This window comes from Panicum hallii, chromosome 4 (genome assembly GCF_002211085.1).
Source record: "Panicum hallii strain FIL2 chromosome 4, PHallii_v3.1, whole genome shotgun sequence".
In the NCBI taxonomy this organism is placed as follows: Eukaryota; Viridiplantae; Streptophyta; class Magnoliopsida; order Poales; family Poaceae; genus Panicum; species Panicum hallii.
Genome location: NC_038045.1, coordinates 51,744,991 through 51,762,217, shown reverse-complemented (window position 1 = coordinate 51,762,217; position 17,227 = coordinate 51,744,991). Strand labels below are relative to the sequence as shown.

At 41.6% G+C, this 17,227-nt stretch overlaps 2 protein-coding genes across 2 annotated transcripts; both read left to right on the top strand.

Moving 5' to 3' along the window:
- Window positions 1-1,500: 1,500 nt before the first annotated feature.
- On the top strand, window positions 1,501-8,639 carry LOC112889348 (nucleolar protein 10). The gene is made up of 16 exons (XM_025955935.1): window positions 1,501-1,790; window positions 1,906-2,004; window positions 2,085-2,176; window positions 2,884-2,984; window positions 3,308-3,398; window positions 3,742-3,800; window positions 3,899-4,022; window positions 4,103-4,171; window positions 4,600-4,652; window positions 5,089-5,197; window positions 5,714-5,884; window positions 5,974-6,132; window positions 6,630-6,722; window positions 6,810-6,986; window positions 7,452-7,642; window positions 7,933-8,639. The coding sequence occupies exons 1-16, from the start codon at window positions 1,655-1,657 to the stop codon at window positions 8,333-8,335; spliced, it is 2,127 nt and encodes a 708-aa protein (XP_025811720.1). The 5' UTR covers window positions 1,501-1,654; the 3' UTR covers window positions 8,336-8,639.
- Window positions 8,640-8,922: 283 nt separating this feature from the next.
- Window positions 8,923-11,469, top strand: LOC112889350 (39S ribosomal protein L47, mitochondrial). Its single transcript, XM_025955936.1, has 3 exons — window positions 8,923-9,236; window positions 9,873-10,030; window positions 11,142-11,469. Exons 1-3 carry the CDS (start codon window positions 9,089-9,091, stop codon window positions 11,247-11,249), a joined length of 414 nt encoding a protein of 137 aa, XP_025811721.1. The 5' UTR covers window positions 8,923-9,088; the 3' UTR covers window positions 11,250-11,469.
- The last annotated feature ends 5,758 nt before the right edge of the window (window positions 11,470-17,227 follow it).

The window sequence follows — 17,227 nt, the reverse complement described above, 5'->3', positions numbered from 1 at the left end:
ATTCCCTCCCTGCGTGGCTGGGGGCACAGCCAGCGGTGCAGGGTCTCGTCCGGAGTTGGCATGTTTGAAGTTGGTGATGGCAGGTGAGGGCGTTGCTTTCAGTTCAAGTCTTGACTTGGAGCAGTCAGTCTGATCAGAAAACAGAGTATCGTAGAAAGACTACGTGGCAATAAGCTAATTTCATTTTAAAAATGTATCTATCTGATCAGAAATCAGAGAATAAATCCTTTTTAGGAGACAGATTTATTATTTTTCGTGGTATCTAAACTCAGCGGCTTGCAGAAATGCTTCCGCGAGGATATTGTAGAAGCGTATCCATTTACTCAGATAATAAGATTGTACGGTACATACTAGGCAAACATGTTTGGCCGCTATTAGCGGAGAATAGCTAGTTGTCAACAGCTACTTGATGCAATTGCTATCCATTGTAAACCAGCACATCCATGATCTGGCCAGATGGCGTTGGGGATGTCATGAGGGGCCCTTAGCAGATAGATAGCATAAACAATCATCTCAATGGGGGAATGTCCCGTTCTCCTGTCCTTGACTGTTTCAGAACATGTAAACAACGCACAATCATGGGGCTGCAGGTTACGGGTGCTGGAGGTGCATGTGGGCGGCAGATAAAACTGCAAGCTTGGTTTAGACCGTTGAGTATCTGCATTAAGATTCAGGTAAAAAAGGATCAGTCAGAAACTCAAAGAATACTCTCCCCTGCACCGCCCCATGACTCACCCTCGCTTCCCGGATTCTTTACCTCCCGCAAATCACTACCTCTCTTCCAAGTCAAGCACAAAGTTTCTTCACCTTTTTCACGGAACGAAGATCGTGAGCAGTGTAGAAAATGCTGACCAATCAGCCCTACCGCGCTCAGCTTCTGCTTCGGCGAAACGCGAGTTGCGGGTGGATGGAGAGGAACTGACTAGAGCGCCGGTTTGCTTGCCATCGTCGAACTCACCGGCGGCGACCGGCGAAGTCCATCAAAAACGCTGCAAGGTTCGAAGGAATCTCCGGCAAATGGGCAGTGTTCTCTCACCGGGCAGCACAGGATGCAGAGTTTTTTTTTTTTTGAATGCAGAGTTGATTTTCCTGTTCAGCCTCAGCCTGTGTCTGAGGAGAGGTCGGCCGCCGGCGTGCATGACGGCCACCGGCCAGTCACGAGCCTACCCACGCGTGCATTTAACACAGTCACAAGCGGTTCGAGTGGAGCTCCAAGCTTGGGACATGGCCGAAAGCTTTCCGGCAGAGGAGACAACAACTGAGAAGAAATCAAGAGAAATAAAAAAAAAGATAAAGTAATGACAGGCCCATCTCCCCAAACTCATGGGCCGAGGGCGACTAGCCCACGACCGACCACACCAAGCACCACTAAGCCCACGAAGGCCAACCACTACTGATCATCCAACGGCTGGCGAACCGCGATCCGACGGCTGCGGAAGCTCTCGTCGCGCCGCCGCCTGCAACCTTGTCCGTTGCACAAGGGCTGTGAAGCATGCGCGGGCACCACCAGGCACCAGCGACAGCCGCCGACTCCGCCCCTCCCCCCCCCCCCCTCCAAATTCCTTAAACCCTAGCAGCGGCGCCGCCACCGCGACGGCGCCGTCGACGACGAGGAGGAGGAGCGCGGGATAGGGCTCCGGCGACCGCTCTGAGCATGGCGGCGAGCCATGGCGCGGGGACGCTCAAGTCCACCTCCATCAACGGGGTCAAGCTCTACTCGGTCACCGGCAACCGCTACGTCGCCCCCTGGGTTCTCGCCAAGAAGAAGCGCGCGCTCCGCAAGGACAAAGGTGCCTCCCCACACCTCCGCTCTGCGAGTATTCGTCATTGGTGGGGGGATTAGCGCGGAGAGTTTTGCGATCGTTGTTGATTTATGGTGCCTCTTGTTTTGTTGTCTGGTTGTAGAGTATCAACGGAGGTTGGATTTGATCCATGACCTGAGGTTCGAGACCGCCACCACCAAGATCAAGCTCACGCCTGATGACCAGTACGTGATCGCCTCAGGTGTGTTTAGCTTAATGGCTGTGGTTAGCTTAACGTACTCCTAGGTAATGTGGCATACTTATGTATCTTATGTGCTATAGGTATCTACCCCCCGCAAGTTAAAGTCTATGAGTTGAAGGAATTGTCTATGAAGTTTGAGAGGCACATGATTTCAGAAATTATAAATTTCCAGGTACTACTACTTGTGAAGCACATTTATTTTGGACTATTGAACAATGCCTTGTCATACATCATTCCAGAATTTACAGACTTGTATGTTGATTCATAGTCGATAAGCCATCATTATTGTTAGTTGGCTGCTTTGATAATTAATTGATTTCCGTGAGGTTTGCTCTGTTCAATTTATATTTACGCTCTGGTCATTCTACTGTTTACCTTTTGACCACACAATTCCTCTGTGAGTCCATTCCATTAATTTTGGTGGGATGACTCCAGCCCTCATGCTTATACTAATCATTGACTTGTGAGGGATGTGGTGGTCATGGATCAACCCATTTCCACAAACCAAACAAAAAAGTGAGGAGTGAGAAGATGATGGACCAGCCCATTCCTCAAACGAAACACCCCCTAACTTCATTGACCTATACATTCCTTCATGTTCTGTGTCGATTGTTTCCTCATAACCACATTCTTTTTGTGCATCTGGCACTACTTGGGATTTAGGAATATAGTGTGGTTTTCAATTTCCCTATAAACATGGAATTTTATATACTGAGGGATGACAAAGGAGAAACATGGTTTGTTATGTAGTGCAAGGGAGTTAATGTCATATATTATTGGTTGATGCATTCATATGAGAAAAACTGCTGAAAATTTTCTAATATACTTATGGATTCTCACCTTTTGTTCCATATCGAGCTTGCTTGTTTCTTTCTTCAGATCCTTGGTGATGACTATTCCAAACTCGCGTTTTTGTGTGCTGATCGTTCTGTAAATCTGCATGCAAAGTATGGAAGCCATTATAGTTTGAGAATTCCAAGGTTAGCATGGCTGCTAACATACTTTTATTTTCATATATGACTCAGTCTTATCTATGTATTTGTCATCTAGTTCCACACGCTGTGCAGTTGTAACATATGCTTGTCACCTATGTGGGTATCTTTAGGAAAATATTAGTTGTTTTAGCATTAAAGTTATTCTATATTAAGTTAACACATAGTGTATTTGTTCTTGTACTCTGAGTCTATACAGAGAAGTCCGTTGTTTGATGAATACTAGGGAATCAATAAAAGAAATTATAGACATACCTCATCCAAATATCAATCTTACATATTTTGAATGTCCATAATGATTTCATTGACAGAATGGGAAGGGACATGGCCTACGATTGCTGGTCTTGCGACTTGCTATGTGCTGCTTCATCACCAGATTTGTACAGAATCAACTTAGAGCAGGTCTACTTTCAGTACTTAATTATTCATGTATTTGAGTAGTTCGTTTATCTTTTTAGTGACTCAGCAAAACATTATATTTGTAATTTTATTTGACGCCTAATGCAGAATCAAGATTCTAATTAAACTTAGCAGATCATTCTGAATGGAGTTCCACCTAACTATTTTACATATGTCCTATTTGATTTTGGTGACATTAATTCTGGCTGTGACTGCACTAAATACACATTCCTTCTGTTGGTTGAAATAGTACACAGAACCGTAATGATGCCTATTTCTTGTTATTTACTTTCAGTGTTGCTAGATCAAATACTTATTTGCACATTTTTAAATGCACTTCTTGCAGGGACGATTCCTTGCTTCTCTTTCCTCCCAATCGCCAGCAATAAATGCGGTTACACGAAGGTAGTCACACTTTATTAACTTTAGGAACTTTACATGTCTTGCAAGTGACATGAATATCAGGTCTTGTTAACTTCTCAATTTTCTTTTGGTGCTCACAGTAAGGTCCATGGGCTTGTTGCTTGTGGCGGTGAGGATGGTGCGGTTGAGTGCTTTGATATGAGGAAAAGGTCTTCTGTTGGCAGAATTAATATTCCAGTTGTTTCTTCTGAAGATTATGATCAGGTATCAGTTTATTTCTTTAATAGCAAGTAATGCGCTGATGCTTTTTTTTCGGCAACTGGGTCTCACGTTTGAAACTGCAGGAGGTCACATCTTTGCAATTTGATGAAGATCAAGGATACCTTATGGCTGTAGGGAGCAGCACAGGAAAGGTAGGGTTTGTCATTACCTGATTTCTTGTTTGATTTCTACTTCTCAATGTGCCTAGTTATTTTCCCTGAGTGTCAAGCATGCAGTTTTTATTATTTCCATTACCTCCTGTTAAGAGCCAAGAAAGTTTGGTGTTTTGCAATATACATAGTAAATTTACAGTATTTCTGTCGTTATAAGTTATAACAGTTTATGTGTTTCACTTCATCTATACCTGTTTCCTGCTCTGAATTTATGCAAATAGCATTTCTTATATTCTGCACAACTGATTTTGGTAGCTACTCTCTCCACCCCCAATATATATATATATATATTTTTTTGTATACAAAACAAGATATTTATCACTTTGTTATATCTTTATGACAACCAAGTCTTTGAAAATTATGATTTATATTAAATACACTTAAAACGCTTTTGTGATTTTCTACAGATATCAATATATGATTTGCGCATGTCTTCTCCTCTGCGAGTTAAGGATCACATGTAAGTTCTGTATTTCCTCATCTGAAGAAGGGTTTTCAATTCGTGCTCATTGTGAAAAGTCGATTAAATCATTTTCATAGGAATTTCATCTCGCTAGATGGGGATTTCCTACTTTATTTGTTCATTACAAGCGGAGTCATACATTTTCTGATTACCCCCTTTCTCATATCATATCATTCTGGCCACATTCTCATATCATTCTGGCTACATTCCACCTTTTTTTTTTCAAATCTGTTTTAGAACTCCCACACCTATTATAAGGTTTTTGAAACTGTATATTCTGTAGTAATCTGGGTCTTGCAACTCTGAATATGATAACCTGTAAACAAAGGGGTGAAATCTCCATTGCATACGAAATGTAATCGATAGTTGAATGATCCTTGATTTATATTGTAATTTTCGCTGACCATGCTGTTAATGTTGTCTTCTATTTCAGGTACAGTAGTCCAATATTAAATATCAAGTGGCACCAGACACTTAACTCTACCGAACCTAAACTTATCACCGCTGATAAGCACATAGTGAGAGTTTGGGATCCTAATACAGTGAGTTCTTTCTTTTCCAACACTTTTCTTCCTATTTCATGGGTGATCACACAACCACATCAGTGTTGATATGAGTTTGAAGCAAACTAAGACTAACATGCTATTTTAATGCAATGATAACACAACGATAAGAACACATACCTTTTTGATATAGTTTTTATCCTTGCTTGACCCTTGCTTTTAACTCAGTTTGTGGACCTGGGAACTCGCATTTCTTAGGCAAGCCAAATAGTGTGATTTTAGAAATCAACGTTCATGGCAAGGGATGCTTGGAAAGATGTATGGCCTTTTGAACTATGATGATAATATGCCATGCCTTTTGAACTATGATCATAATATGCCATGCTATTTTAAATAACATATCAATATTTTCATGGCATGCTGTAGTCCATTATGAACTTCATAGTTCATTAACTTAATATTTCTTTGGTGGAATTCATCTCTGTATGACTTTCCAATGCACAATTTCATGGTTTGATGTTCTTTGATGGATGATGGCTTCAATCTTCCTTGCAGGGAAATAACATGACTAGCATTGAACCAGATGGTGGTGCTATCAATGATGTCTGCATCTTCCGGAATAGTGGTTTATTGTTAATAGCTCTTGATAATAGCCAGATACCTGCCCACTTTATTCCTGCACTTGGCCCTGCTCCAAAGTGGTGCTCACATCTTGATAACCTAACTGTGCGTAAGACTACTTCAATCGGTTTGTGGTAGTTATTTTTAGTAATCTTTGGCTAAACATTTTGTTCTTTGCATCACTTCTTATATAGGAGGAGATGGAAGAGAAATCAGATAGCACAGTGTATGATGAGTACAAGTTTCTGACTAAAGAAGAGATGGAGCGACTGAATCTTACTCAATACATTGGCAGCAATGCTGTAAGAGTACATTTACATGGATTTATCGTGCGTTATGAACTATATAAGAAGGTAAAACTGGTTTCTTACATACATATTTTTATTTGAGTTTTTTTTCTTTAGAATGTTTATATATGTATTTAGTTTTTTAATGGATATATATATATATTCTCTTTGTGCTGTAATATACTTTAACTAGGAAATTGAAATAGGTTTGCTACTTTGCTGTCAATTAGATGCTTGAATTTGTAACCTGAAGGCATTTTTCTTTTGTTAATGTACTATTTTGTTCTTCACTTCTTTGTAATATGAGTCTCCGTTGAATACTGGCTGAGTACAGCCAGGATCTAATGTTTGAAATCACATGAACGGAAAGCTCATAAATGCATTGGATGATTTAAGTGCATGGGGTGCTTAAGTTGTACTCTCAAGAACTGCTACACGTATACTTAGTTATCTAGCTGTATAGTTGAACTCCATCATGGACTACAGTCTGTTTCTCTATGGTCGGATGGGTTAAAGAAAAGGCACTTGAGACATGTATTTACTAGTATTCTATTTCTTTGCAGCAACGGAGAGAAGTTGATCCTGTTGAGCATGAGGCTCTTATAGAAGAGATGAAGAAAAAGAAAATAGATGCCCAGAGAAAATCTCGAATAACGGTATGTCTTCTCACCTGCTTATTTGTATTGTAGGCTCTATCACAACCCTGATAAACATTATCTTTTTCTTTCTTTTTTCTCATGCAGCAAGTTGTCAAGATACCAAAGGTTAACAGGCAGATTTTGGACAGTATTATTGAAGAGGAAACGAATGCTGATATCGAGAATGCTGATAAATCAAGTAAGAAGAAGAAGGAAAGAAGACTTAAAGGTTATAAGGATCTATTAGAAGATGAACGGTTCAAAGAAATGTTTGAGAATAAGGTGGGGACTCTACTTGCTTTTAGATTAGATTGTAGATGGATTAGTGCTGTGCCTTTTTATCAGTAATGTATGGCATATTTTAATCTGGTAGTAGTACATGGATATAAATTCCAATATACACTTCATCCATTTACCTTGATTTTTTTACCTGACTTATGCTTTCCAAATGCTTGCGTGGTGATACATCTGCTTCTTGTAGCATGTGAATCTTCTGGGTCCACATTCTTGCTAGTGTTTATGATAACCTACGTCCCTTGGAGCTGCGTATACAGTACTCGTTTTGTTCCTTATCCACAGCTACCCGTCTATGAGAACTGAATGTGGAGAGATTTCAGCTGTAATTAGCTATATTGTGTATCTAACCTCTTATGGTGGCCCACTACAGCTTGAATCTTGATCTACTTGTGATGTTTAATCATTTATGATTTTGTAATTGATTTCTAACTCCATTGATCTTATGAGCAGGATTTCCAAATTGACGAAGAATCAAAAGAATATCTTGCACTTCATCCTCAAGCGGCTACAAAGGAGCCACGCTTAATTGAAGAGCATTTTGAGAGTGTTAGTGAAGATGAGAAACAATCAGATGCTAGTGCATCTGATGCATCAGGAATGTCTGACAGTGACAATGACATGCATAATTCAAAGCGTATAAGGTGAGCTACATCATTTTGGTAAACTGAACATGTACCAGAGTTTTTAGATCTTATTGTGTGCATATGTACTAATGGCATGATGCCTACAAGGTGCAAGTTTTATTCTTAACTATGCCATTAGTGTTATACTGGGTGCATGGCTCGTGGCTTCTTATTGCACTTTTAAACTTAGTGGCTCTTTCCATCCTACTGCATTTGTAAAATGAGGGGCTAGACTCTTAAGTTGCATTTGATGTGCATTCTATTCTACTTCTACATTAAAGATGTGCTTATTGCTTTCTATGTTTCAGGTTATACGAAGTCAAGGATGAACGGCATGCTGAAGCATTTCTGAAGAGCGTCTCGTTATCTAATGAGGATGCTGTGCCCCTAGAGGATAGGATAGCTGCTCTGGAAAAGAAACAGAACTCCAAAGCACTTGATGCGGTCAAGTACGGACCTGGTGGTTCAAGAGAGATCTCATTCATCTCAAGAAGCGGAAGAAGGCACAAGGAAGAGTCGCCTAGCGATGATGAAGGACCAAAGGATTTCAAGAGGAGAGGCGTACAATCCCTGGGGTTGAAGCAGGGCAAAGCTGAGTTCTATATGTTTGGTGGAAATCGTGGCGGAGGAAGGGGTGGCGGTGGCGCCAGAGGGAGAGGTGGTCGTGGTAGAGGCGGCAGGGGTAGGGGCAGGGGCAGGGGCAGAGGATGAGCTCCGATTTGGTCTTGAGACGATTTTGGTAAACGTAGAGACGGGGATATTTCCCCTGGAGATTACTCACACAAGTGTAAAATGTGCCGAGATGTTGTAATCCATCGCAAGAGTACAAACTGACCGCATCCTGGTACACGCCATGACTCGAAAGTGTATTCCTTTACAATAGGCAAGAGGTATAGCAGTGTGTACGGTGCATCGAAATTTTGTAGTTAGGGAAGTTTGTAAGATAATTTAATTCCTCTTCTGGTCTATCTTGTAATGGATTTGCCTCGTACTGCACTGTGTTGTGTTTCCTAAATTGTCGCAATTTTTCGTCAAAATTATTCTATAGGGCGATAGGCTACAAAGAGAGAATCGATGTGTTAGTTGTTGGTCATGCTCGCAACGTATTTTTTATGGCACGCAGCCAAGATTATTTACTCAGGAAAATACGAATACAAGTGTAGTTTTGATCTGTGTTTGGTTACAATTCGACATGTTTTCGTCGCATTCCAGTGATCACCTGAAGCGACGTCAGAAGTGGGTCCACACCGTCAGTGTCTTACTCCAACACCCGTAGAACGCTAGATTTCCAGGCGAAAACCCTCTCGCATCTATAAACCCTCCCCCCACCTCTCCCGCGGATCCCTCGCCTCCCTTCCTCCTCCGATCCGCTTTGCTGGCAATCCGCATCTAAACCCTCCCCCCACCTCTCGCCGCCGCCGGTATCTCACTTGCCCGGATTCCCTGATCCGCTTTGCCGCCGTGATGCTGTCCCTGTCGAGGGCGCTCGGGAGGCGGCTCTTCTCCTCCGCCGCCGCGTCGACGTCGGCGGTGAGGAAGGCGCAGAACCCTCTCGAGGAGTTCTTCGAGGTCGAGCGGAGCACGGAGGAGGACAAGCCCCGGCCCCACTACGGTACCCATTCTCTCCCCACCTCGCCCGCTCGCGCCTCTTTTCTCTCGATTGGTAGTGGTTAGCTGCAGATGGTCGAGGAAACCATCCCATTGATTGCGTTGGAGAGCGTGATGTCGATTGGAGTGCAATTTTGCCCCTGATATAAGTTCAGATTATCCAAAACCCATTTGCATATCTGCAGCGCCGCATACTCATAAGTGATTCTACATCTGAATCTTGATTCCTAAACCCGATTTAGGATTAGGGTAGTATGTGTGCTTCCATTTATTCCTTCGGTAAACACTAGAGATATACCATGTCTTGTGAGGAAGTTCCCAAGCTTATGTGTACTGTGGCCAAATGGTCTTTCTTTGCTCTAAGGTCAATTATTAGCTGCTGTTGCTTGTGTACATGAAACACTTAATCAGCATGTAAACTGAGAGGGTTTCTTCAATTGCAATGCTGAAATGTCTGTACCCTCTTGCCTTCATACTGCATTACTGCACATGTACATGTTGACAAGTGAGTCTTTCCTTACGGTCATTTTCGTTTCATAGCTTTAGTATTTTGCACTTATTTCTGCACATTTTTATTGTTTAAACTGTACTTCTCTACAAAGCTTAATGGTGTTCCCTTTTTTGTTGCATTAATTGGTAGGTCGTGGTTGGAAGGCTTCTGAATTGCGCCTAAAATCTTGGGATGATCTTCAGAAGCTTTGGTACCTTCTTATGAAGGAAAAGAACATGCTTATGACTCAGCGACAGATGCTGAATGCAGAGAATTTGCGCTTTCCAAATCCAGAGCGCATTTCAAAGGTATTTGACTGCCACTGACGGCACAGCTCCTCGTTCAAGTAACTACACAATATGTGTGCCCTCATTTCTGCACAATCATGTTGATGTCATGTGCAACAATAGTTGAATAAGCTTTGGTTTCATCAAATAACTATGCGATGCTTTGTAAAATGATAGTTTGTTTAATCTGTTGGTGGGGAACCATGTCTACGGGTACTGCGGTTTTTTAGTGTATCAAATGTGTTTTTACTTTGCAAATTGAAATATTAATTTTCTAGCCGTTTCTTTGCTTGCTTGCTGTTTACATTGGGATTTCACTTTCACGAGTTCGTTAGTTATTATCAACTCTAACTGTGAGTATATCTTTGCAACTATAAAGCATACTAAACATTGTTTTCCCTATTGATCCTGTCCAGTTACTCCAATACATTTGACTAAATTGAGTTGATTCTCTTTATATTTTGTGCACTACTGAATATTCTTGAATCGGGGTATCTAACAGCTGAACCTTAATATAATACATACCTAAAGTTTGTATGTTAAAAGACTGGCTTCATAATAAACTAACAGTTGTACTCTGTTTAGTTCCTAGCATATGCAGAAACAGTTCTGAAATCAAGTTTGTTTGTGGTTGTGAAAGAGCATAATTAGGGGGGGGGGGGGGGGGGGGGGAAGCAAAAGCATGGACATCTTGTGCAAGGCGACCTCTCCATTCAAAAGTAGTTAATACACATTTGGAAAACATACAAAAAAGGAAATGTTATTGTGAGGATAGACTCTAACATAGGCTTCAACTTCAACAATGTACCAGCTAACTTGGAAAGCACCCCCATCCCCCTTAAGTGTTCTTGTTGATGCGATGTGGATTTCTTCTCATCACTGTACATTCCAGCATGTGTTTCACCTTCCACGCCATTTTTCTTTCTCTCTGTATTTGTTCTTGAACTTCACTAACTTGGAAAGCACCCCCCGCCCCCCCCCCCAAAAAAAAACACCCACCCTAAAGTGTTCATGTTGATGTGATGTGGATTCTTCTCATCATTGTACATTCCAGCATTTGTTTCATCTTCCGTGCCATTTCCTTTTCTATATCTGCTCTTGAACTTGGAATTTTTTCTTTGCACAATTTCAGGTGAAGAGATCGATGTGCCGAATAAAGCATGTCTTGACTGAGAGGGCCATAGCTGAGCCTGACCCAAGGAGGTCAGCAGAAATGAAGAGGATGATCAATGCCCTCTGATTCACTCACAGGCTAACTGTGGGGCTAAGGTTGGAAGGATAAGTAGCGCTTAGAAAGATTTACTTTATTGTGTTGTATGTTTATCCTACAAGATGTGTAAGACCAATCCTCTTTTATGTCTGGTATGCCTGCAACACGCCTTGTTGACATTAACATCTCGGTTCCAATAATTGCGCTTTATGTAATGTGATATTGATATGCATTTCATATTTGTGCCTCATTTTTTCTGTCAATTTGACTGCTCCTTTGAGCAGCACTGCAGCAGTCCTAAAGCTTATTCCCTCATTCAATTTTTAGTACCAGTACATATTTTTGCTGATGAGTCATTCCATGGTAAGGATTTCAGTCGATCAGTGGAGACACTGACCGTAGTTTTCTGGTGCAATAATTATAGTGATTATTAGCACTGTGGAAATGCGTTGGCAGTCCCATGAACCATGTTGCTGACTGACGTCCGGTTGGTAGTTCCGGCGGAATTGGTTGGGTCTACGTAGTTCACGAAAAGCATTTCGTCTCAAACCATTTTCTTCATGCTGATGTTATTTCATAATCATGCTGTTTGTGTTGCTCAGAGTCTGCATGATCAGTCCTTGCAACAGAGTCTGTCCAATTGAAGTTTTTGTCCCAACTTAACTGCAATTTCTTCACACTATGCTTCGAGGAAAGGGTCCTTGGATGGTCATGCTGTGCAACCACGCTGCTCATGAGTTTGTATCACCCTTGAATGAATGGTACCTGAAATGTTTGTCTGAAATCTTGTTCCCTAGATCAATATATATAGCCATGCCTTGGCAGTGTTTGTGTGTGTGGTGTGTATTTTCAGGATATCAGATACAATCTGCCCCTAAGTAAGTCATGTTGGGAAGATATTTCATTTTCTCGCTGAACAAACTTGTTTTGTGCGCATGAGTTTGTCATATTTTAGAGGAATATGAGAATTTAGAGGAAACTGAGAATTGATTGTGCTAATTCTTATTGGTTTGGCATATACACAGTTGAGATTGGCTTGAATAGCATGGTAACTGAATTATTCAGTCGAAAACAGAGGTGAGAGTACTAGGAACCAACTGATCCAACTGCTACATATTGAAATCATTTGGGCCACTTTCACATTGTTTTAGGTCAAAATAAGTGTACAGAGTACTGTTCTAAAAACAACACTTGCAAACTGTCAACCTATGGATGTTTTGTACATGTTTATCTCGTGTGTGACCAATGTTTATCGGCAATGGGACACTATCAACATCTGGCGCGTGATATGAACGGTCATATGTGAGCTCCATTTTGGCTGTCAATTCAAATGCCCATGGTGTAGCACCTTTGCTGATGAATCCATGGACGAGGGATTCCAGCGGTGCCGTCCACTCCATGCCACTTTTCTTATTTGAATTTTAGAATACCCTACTTGCACGGAGTATGTATACTAATAGTCCGACATGTCAGTGAGACATCAATAAGGTATGGATTGCCATCCTCTGATCAGATCTGGCACGGATGACTCCCATGCTGCTGAATTGCTGTTGGTCGAGCACCGACCAGAACGTGAGCTCAAGTTGCCGGGACGGCACAACCGCCGCCGGCTGCCTGTCCGGGGCGCGCACTCCTCCAAGCAGCAGTGATCGCTGCGGCCGACGCCTCCGGAAGAAATTTCCGGCAGGGCGGGGCGGCGGATGGGTCGCCGTCGTCGGCCGTCCGGGCGGCGAATCGGTTGGTTGGCCGCCGGCTTTGAAAACACGCCTCTTCTACTTGCAAAACCACGTGTTGTCAGCTGGTCTGGTCTGTCTTTCAGGTACGCAGGATTTCAGGCTGGACGCTGAAGGCGTCAAAAGCTGCAGTTTCTGGCGGCCGTCTACGAGCTGTTCTTGAGTCCAGGGGGTGACGCTGACGCACCTGGTTGGTTTCAGAAGTTCAGGTTCCCAGTTCTCTGAATCCTCGAAAAGGAGTCCAGGTTCTCAGAGACACTACACTCAAAGCGTGTACCACTCACTAACTAGAACTAGTAGTTCTATGTTGTAAATTTTTGGAAGACTCAAAAGATGTAACGAACTGTTGGAAATATCTTTACGGCATCTTTTCTCACACTAAGAATCCATCAACGTGTTGATATGAAATGGAGATTTTTCTTTTTGTTAAACTACCAACCGTTGGAAGAAGTTTGTTCCGTTTTCCCTTTGACCCGGGGGGTAGACCATCAATCACGATTACAAACTGCCATTTACCTCAGCTGGAAGTTAAGAAGAGGACAGAATGAAAACAGGTGTCACCGCACAGGGTTACCATTACCAACCATCTCCAGAATCTCTCCATCCGGCTGCCCACCAGCACCCAGTCCAGGTGGCGGCGCCACGTCTGCTGATGGATCCACAACATTAAACTCTGCCCGAGCTAGGTGGGCACCCGATCCGGTCGAGCTAGGAGGAGTGACACGCCAATGGAGGCCTCGGAGCGCAAGCAACCCTAGCTCCGTGCTGGGGGTCTTGGCATGATGCCTACCCCGGCCATTGGCTGCAACTTGTAATCAGGAGGCGATTCCGTGGGGGCATCCGCGATGGCGTGCGTGTCATTTTCGCCCGGCCAATCAACCTCTACTCTACCTCCCTCCCGTCTCTAGCCAGTGATGACAGCGATCAAAAAGAAATGGATCGGAATCACACGCACAGCTACGTGTACCCTGCTAAGTTGCACTCGTTTCGTGTAGGCCGCGCACACACGTACGTGTGGGACACATGGCCTTACAACATAGTATACATTTGCGCACATTGGTTTTGAACCCTAGTGTGTGTATGTAAAAAAGATGAAATGGCTATGTGCGTCCTTGATAGGTGCAGCAGCCAAAGAGAACCTCCAACAAAGACATCGGTTTCGAGTACTTAGGCTTAGGGGCAGTTAGGGTTGAACAAACACAAATATAGATGGATTGTTGCATGCCAAAGAATCGAGGACGACAAACATTATATGAGTTACCTTAAAATGATGTTAGTTTTCTCTTCTTCATACATTTAATTGGCATCCTTCGTTTCCTTTTAGAAATAAAAAAGAAAATAGTTCCTCTATTGTCACTCCCGTAAAATTGTTCCTATGCACGGAAAACAGCGGTAAAAATTTTTGCAAACTAATCCTGGATGGTTTTTCTTTGTATATACTGTAAGAGCTGGCTAGCTTGGGTCGCTTTGTCAGTGACCATGCCTTGATACGTTGGTGTGGACTGAGCACTTTGCGAGCAGGGGGGGGGCACTGAGTGAACCACACCGATTCCTTTTCCTTGCAAGAATCCAACACCCATGGATAAATATGAAATGTGTTTTGGTGTGTTCAGATTCTTGAGAGATTCTCTTCTTACGTACTAGGAGGAGATACTAACCCCGGCCCAGTGCTTACCTATTCCGTGACAAAATAATTAGAAGTGTGATCAAGCGCAAATACTTCTACACGATGGCGGACCTACCAATTTACCTTCCGACCCTCAGTGAAGTTGATATTCTGAACTCAGGCATGTCTTGTAGCAGTAAATTGCACCACCGGCAGCAAATTTGACAAGGAATTATTCATGCTATTTTACACGCAGCCTTTTCTTTTTTATTGTTTGTCTGGCTCTCTTTGTATCAAAATAATAAGATACAACATTTAGAAAAAAAAAGTACACAGGATAGGTGAGGCTTTGGGGTGTCACTATATTTCATTCTCATTTAAACACCTGCGAGTCACCATAAATCTTATGAATGATGACGACACGTAATCAGTAAATATTCACTTTTTGCACCATCCATTAATCATTTCGTACAAATTACACGCAAATAATACTGTTTGGTGGTAGGGAAAATGTTCTGCGAGAAAAAAAAGTTTGTTTCAAGTCCAGCTAATTACATAAAATTAATATATTTAATTTTAGCTGCTTACTATATATGCGCATTGAGACCTGTTGGGTCCACGATATAATTTTTTTTGGTCCATGTTGAATATACAGGTTGTAACAAATAATAATAATAATACAATAGAGGAAATATTTTTAGGATACCGTAGAGCAGATAAATAGTATATATGTTCACACTGGCATGTCTTCTTGTTCTTCAACTAATGCCAAGCTATTAATTATTTATATTTAGCTTTTGGCTCTCTTTACCCCAATTAGGTGATATTTATATGCACTCCGTTATGTATTTTTTTAAAAAAACAACTGTCTCCGGCCTCAGCGACACCCAACTATGCCTATGTACACCAACGTACAGTCAAAATACTAATGTTTGCGAAATATAAGTAACCAAACCATATATATTTAGGCCTTGTTTAGATCCCTTCAAAATTTCAACTTTTTACACTCTCTCTCCGTCACATCAATTTTGGGACACATGCATGGAGCAGTAAATGTATGTAAAAAAATAACTAATTGCACAATTTAATTGTACATCACGAGACGAATCTTTTAAGCCTAGTTAGTCCATAATTAGATAAAATTTGTCAAATACAAATGAAAACGCTACAGTAGGAAAAAGTGCAAAAAGTTATTCAAATTTGAAATCTAAACAGGCGCTTATATAGTATAGTAAATATGCTCATGCATTGCTACGATCGAAAGGTCTACATTTAATAGTACATCAACAGTAGGTCCCAGTAATGGTCGATCGGTCAGCACCATCTCGTTGCTGAGTCAGAAAATCCTCGGAACTACAATTAGCTTAACGCTTACCAAATCTCTCCAAAAACCAGATGAGGTCGACTGCAAGTTGCGGGATTACACCATTGATTGCCTCTGTCCACTCGACGTCCCATCATCTGCAGACTGCACTACTTCCTTTACGAGGGTCACATTCAGTCGCTTTTCTCCTTTTTCTCTTCATAATTAATGATGATAACAAGAGAATCGATTTTTTGCAAATAATAATAAGAGGCAATCTATTACAATATTATATTTTAATGGATGCACACTTGCACATGATTTTTCTTGATTATTTTATTTTTTAATGATAAATGTGGATAGGGTATCACCATGAGGTGCATCTCGTTTAATTTTACTAGGCGAATATATATATATATATAGTAAATATTGGAAACACAGTTCACTATATAAACTTCTACAGAAATAAGGTGCCATATGTTTTCTAAAACGGAGAACTTAGGTTGGAACAATAAGGTTAGTTAATGCTTCAACTGAAAGCAAATGTGAACCATTTTGCTTGCACGTGTTTATTTGATCTCTCAATTCATGAGTATTATATCTATCTTATCTTCTAGATAGGAGTTAGGTCCTCCCCTGCAGACAATTAAAAGGAGACAAGAGGGAAAGGACGTGTTGGTTGCAACCGAGGGATCTTAGAGAGAAAAGGCTATGGCTAATTAGCTGCACGCTGATATCTCGGCCCATTTCTTTTTATAGTTCACTATTATATTTTTTTTATAAACATATTTTTATATGCTCACTTATACATACACACTCACTCTATGCGCGTGCGCAATACTATAGTCCGTTTGGGAGAGCTCCAGCCGACTTTGTCAGAGGAGCCGGAGCCAGCCGGAGCTCTCCCAAACGGGCTCCTAGTGTGAATGTATCCGAGAAATTGGGCTAGCAGATCTTGAGGATAATGAAGTCCTCAAAACTGTATCATGTTGACATGCACACCATATACCTGTATCACTAAAAGAATAATTAGCTGAAAATACGAGCTAAATCGGGATCTTGAATTTGGATGGATAAGTTCGCTTATTATTATAATGCACCTTATAGTTCTAATATCATGATTTTTTTCAACAACAGTCTATCTGCACATGTAGATGTTGTGATAGAGACCCTGTGACATCAGATTCATATATACAGTCGTAGTTCCATTATCATCAACGATAAATTTTGAGACAACATAACAATCAAAGTGTAACCTTGAAAATTGAACCGAACCACACACATAATCAGAAAATCCACAAGGGTGTTTTTGCAAAGTAGACCGCACACCTGATTAATACAGTAATGCCCAGCAGCTAGCCTCTTA

Coding starts and splice junctions, on each gene's coding strand:
- LOC112889348 (XM_025955935.1), top strand. CDS start 1,655: ATGGCGGCGAGCCATGGCGCGGGGACGCTCAAGTCCACCTCCATCAAC. Junction 2,005..2,084: donor CCAGTACGTGATCGCCTCAG/GTGTGTTTAGCT, acceptor TATGTGCTATAG/GTATCTACCCCCCGCAAGTT. Junction 5,198..5,713: donor GAGTTTGGGATCCTAATACA/GTGAGTTCTTTC, acceptor TCTTCCTTGCAG/GGAAATAACATGACTAGCAT.
- LOC112889350 (XM_025955936.1), top strand. CDS start 9,089: ATGCTGTCCCTGTCGAGGGCGCTCGGGAGGCGGCTCTTCTCCTCCGCC. Junction 9,237..9,872: donor CAAGCCCCGGCCCCACTACG/GTACCCATTCTC, acceptor ATTAATTGGTAG/GTCGTGGTTGGAAGGCTTCT. Junction 10,031..11,141: donor ATCCAGAGCGCATTTCAAAG/GTATTTGACTGC, acceptor GCACAATTTCAG/GTGAAGAGATCGATGTGCCG.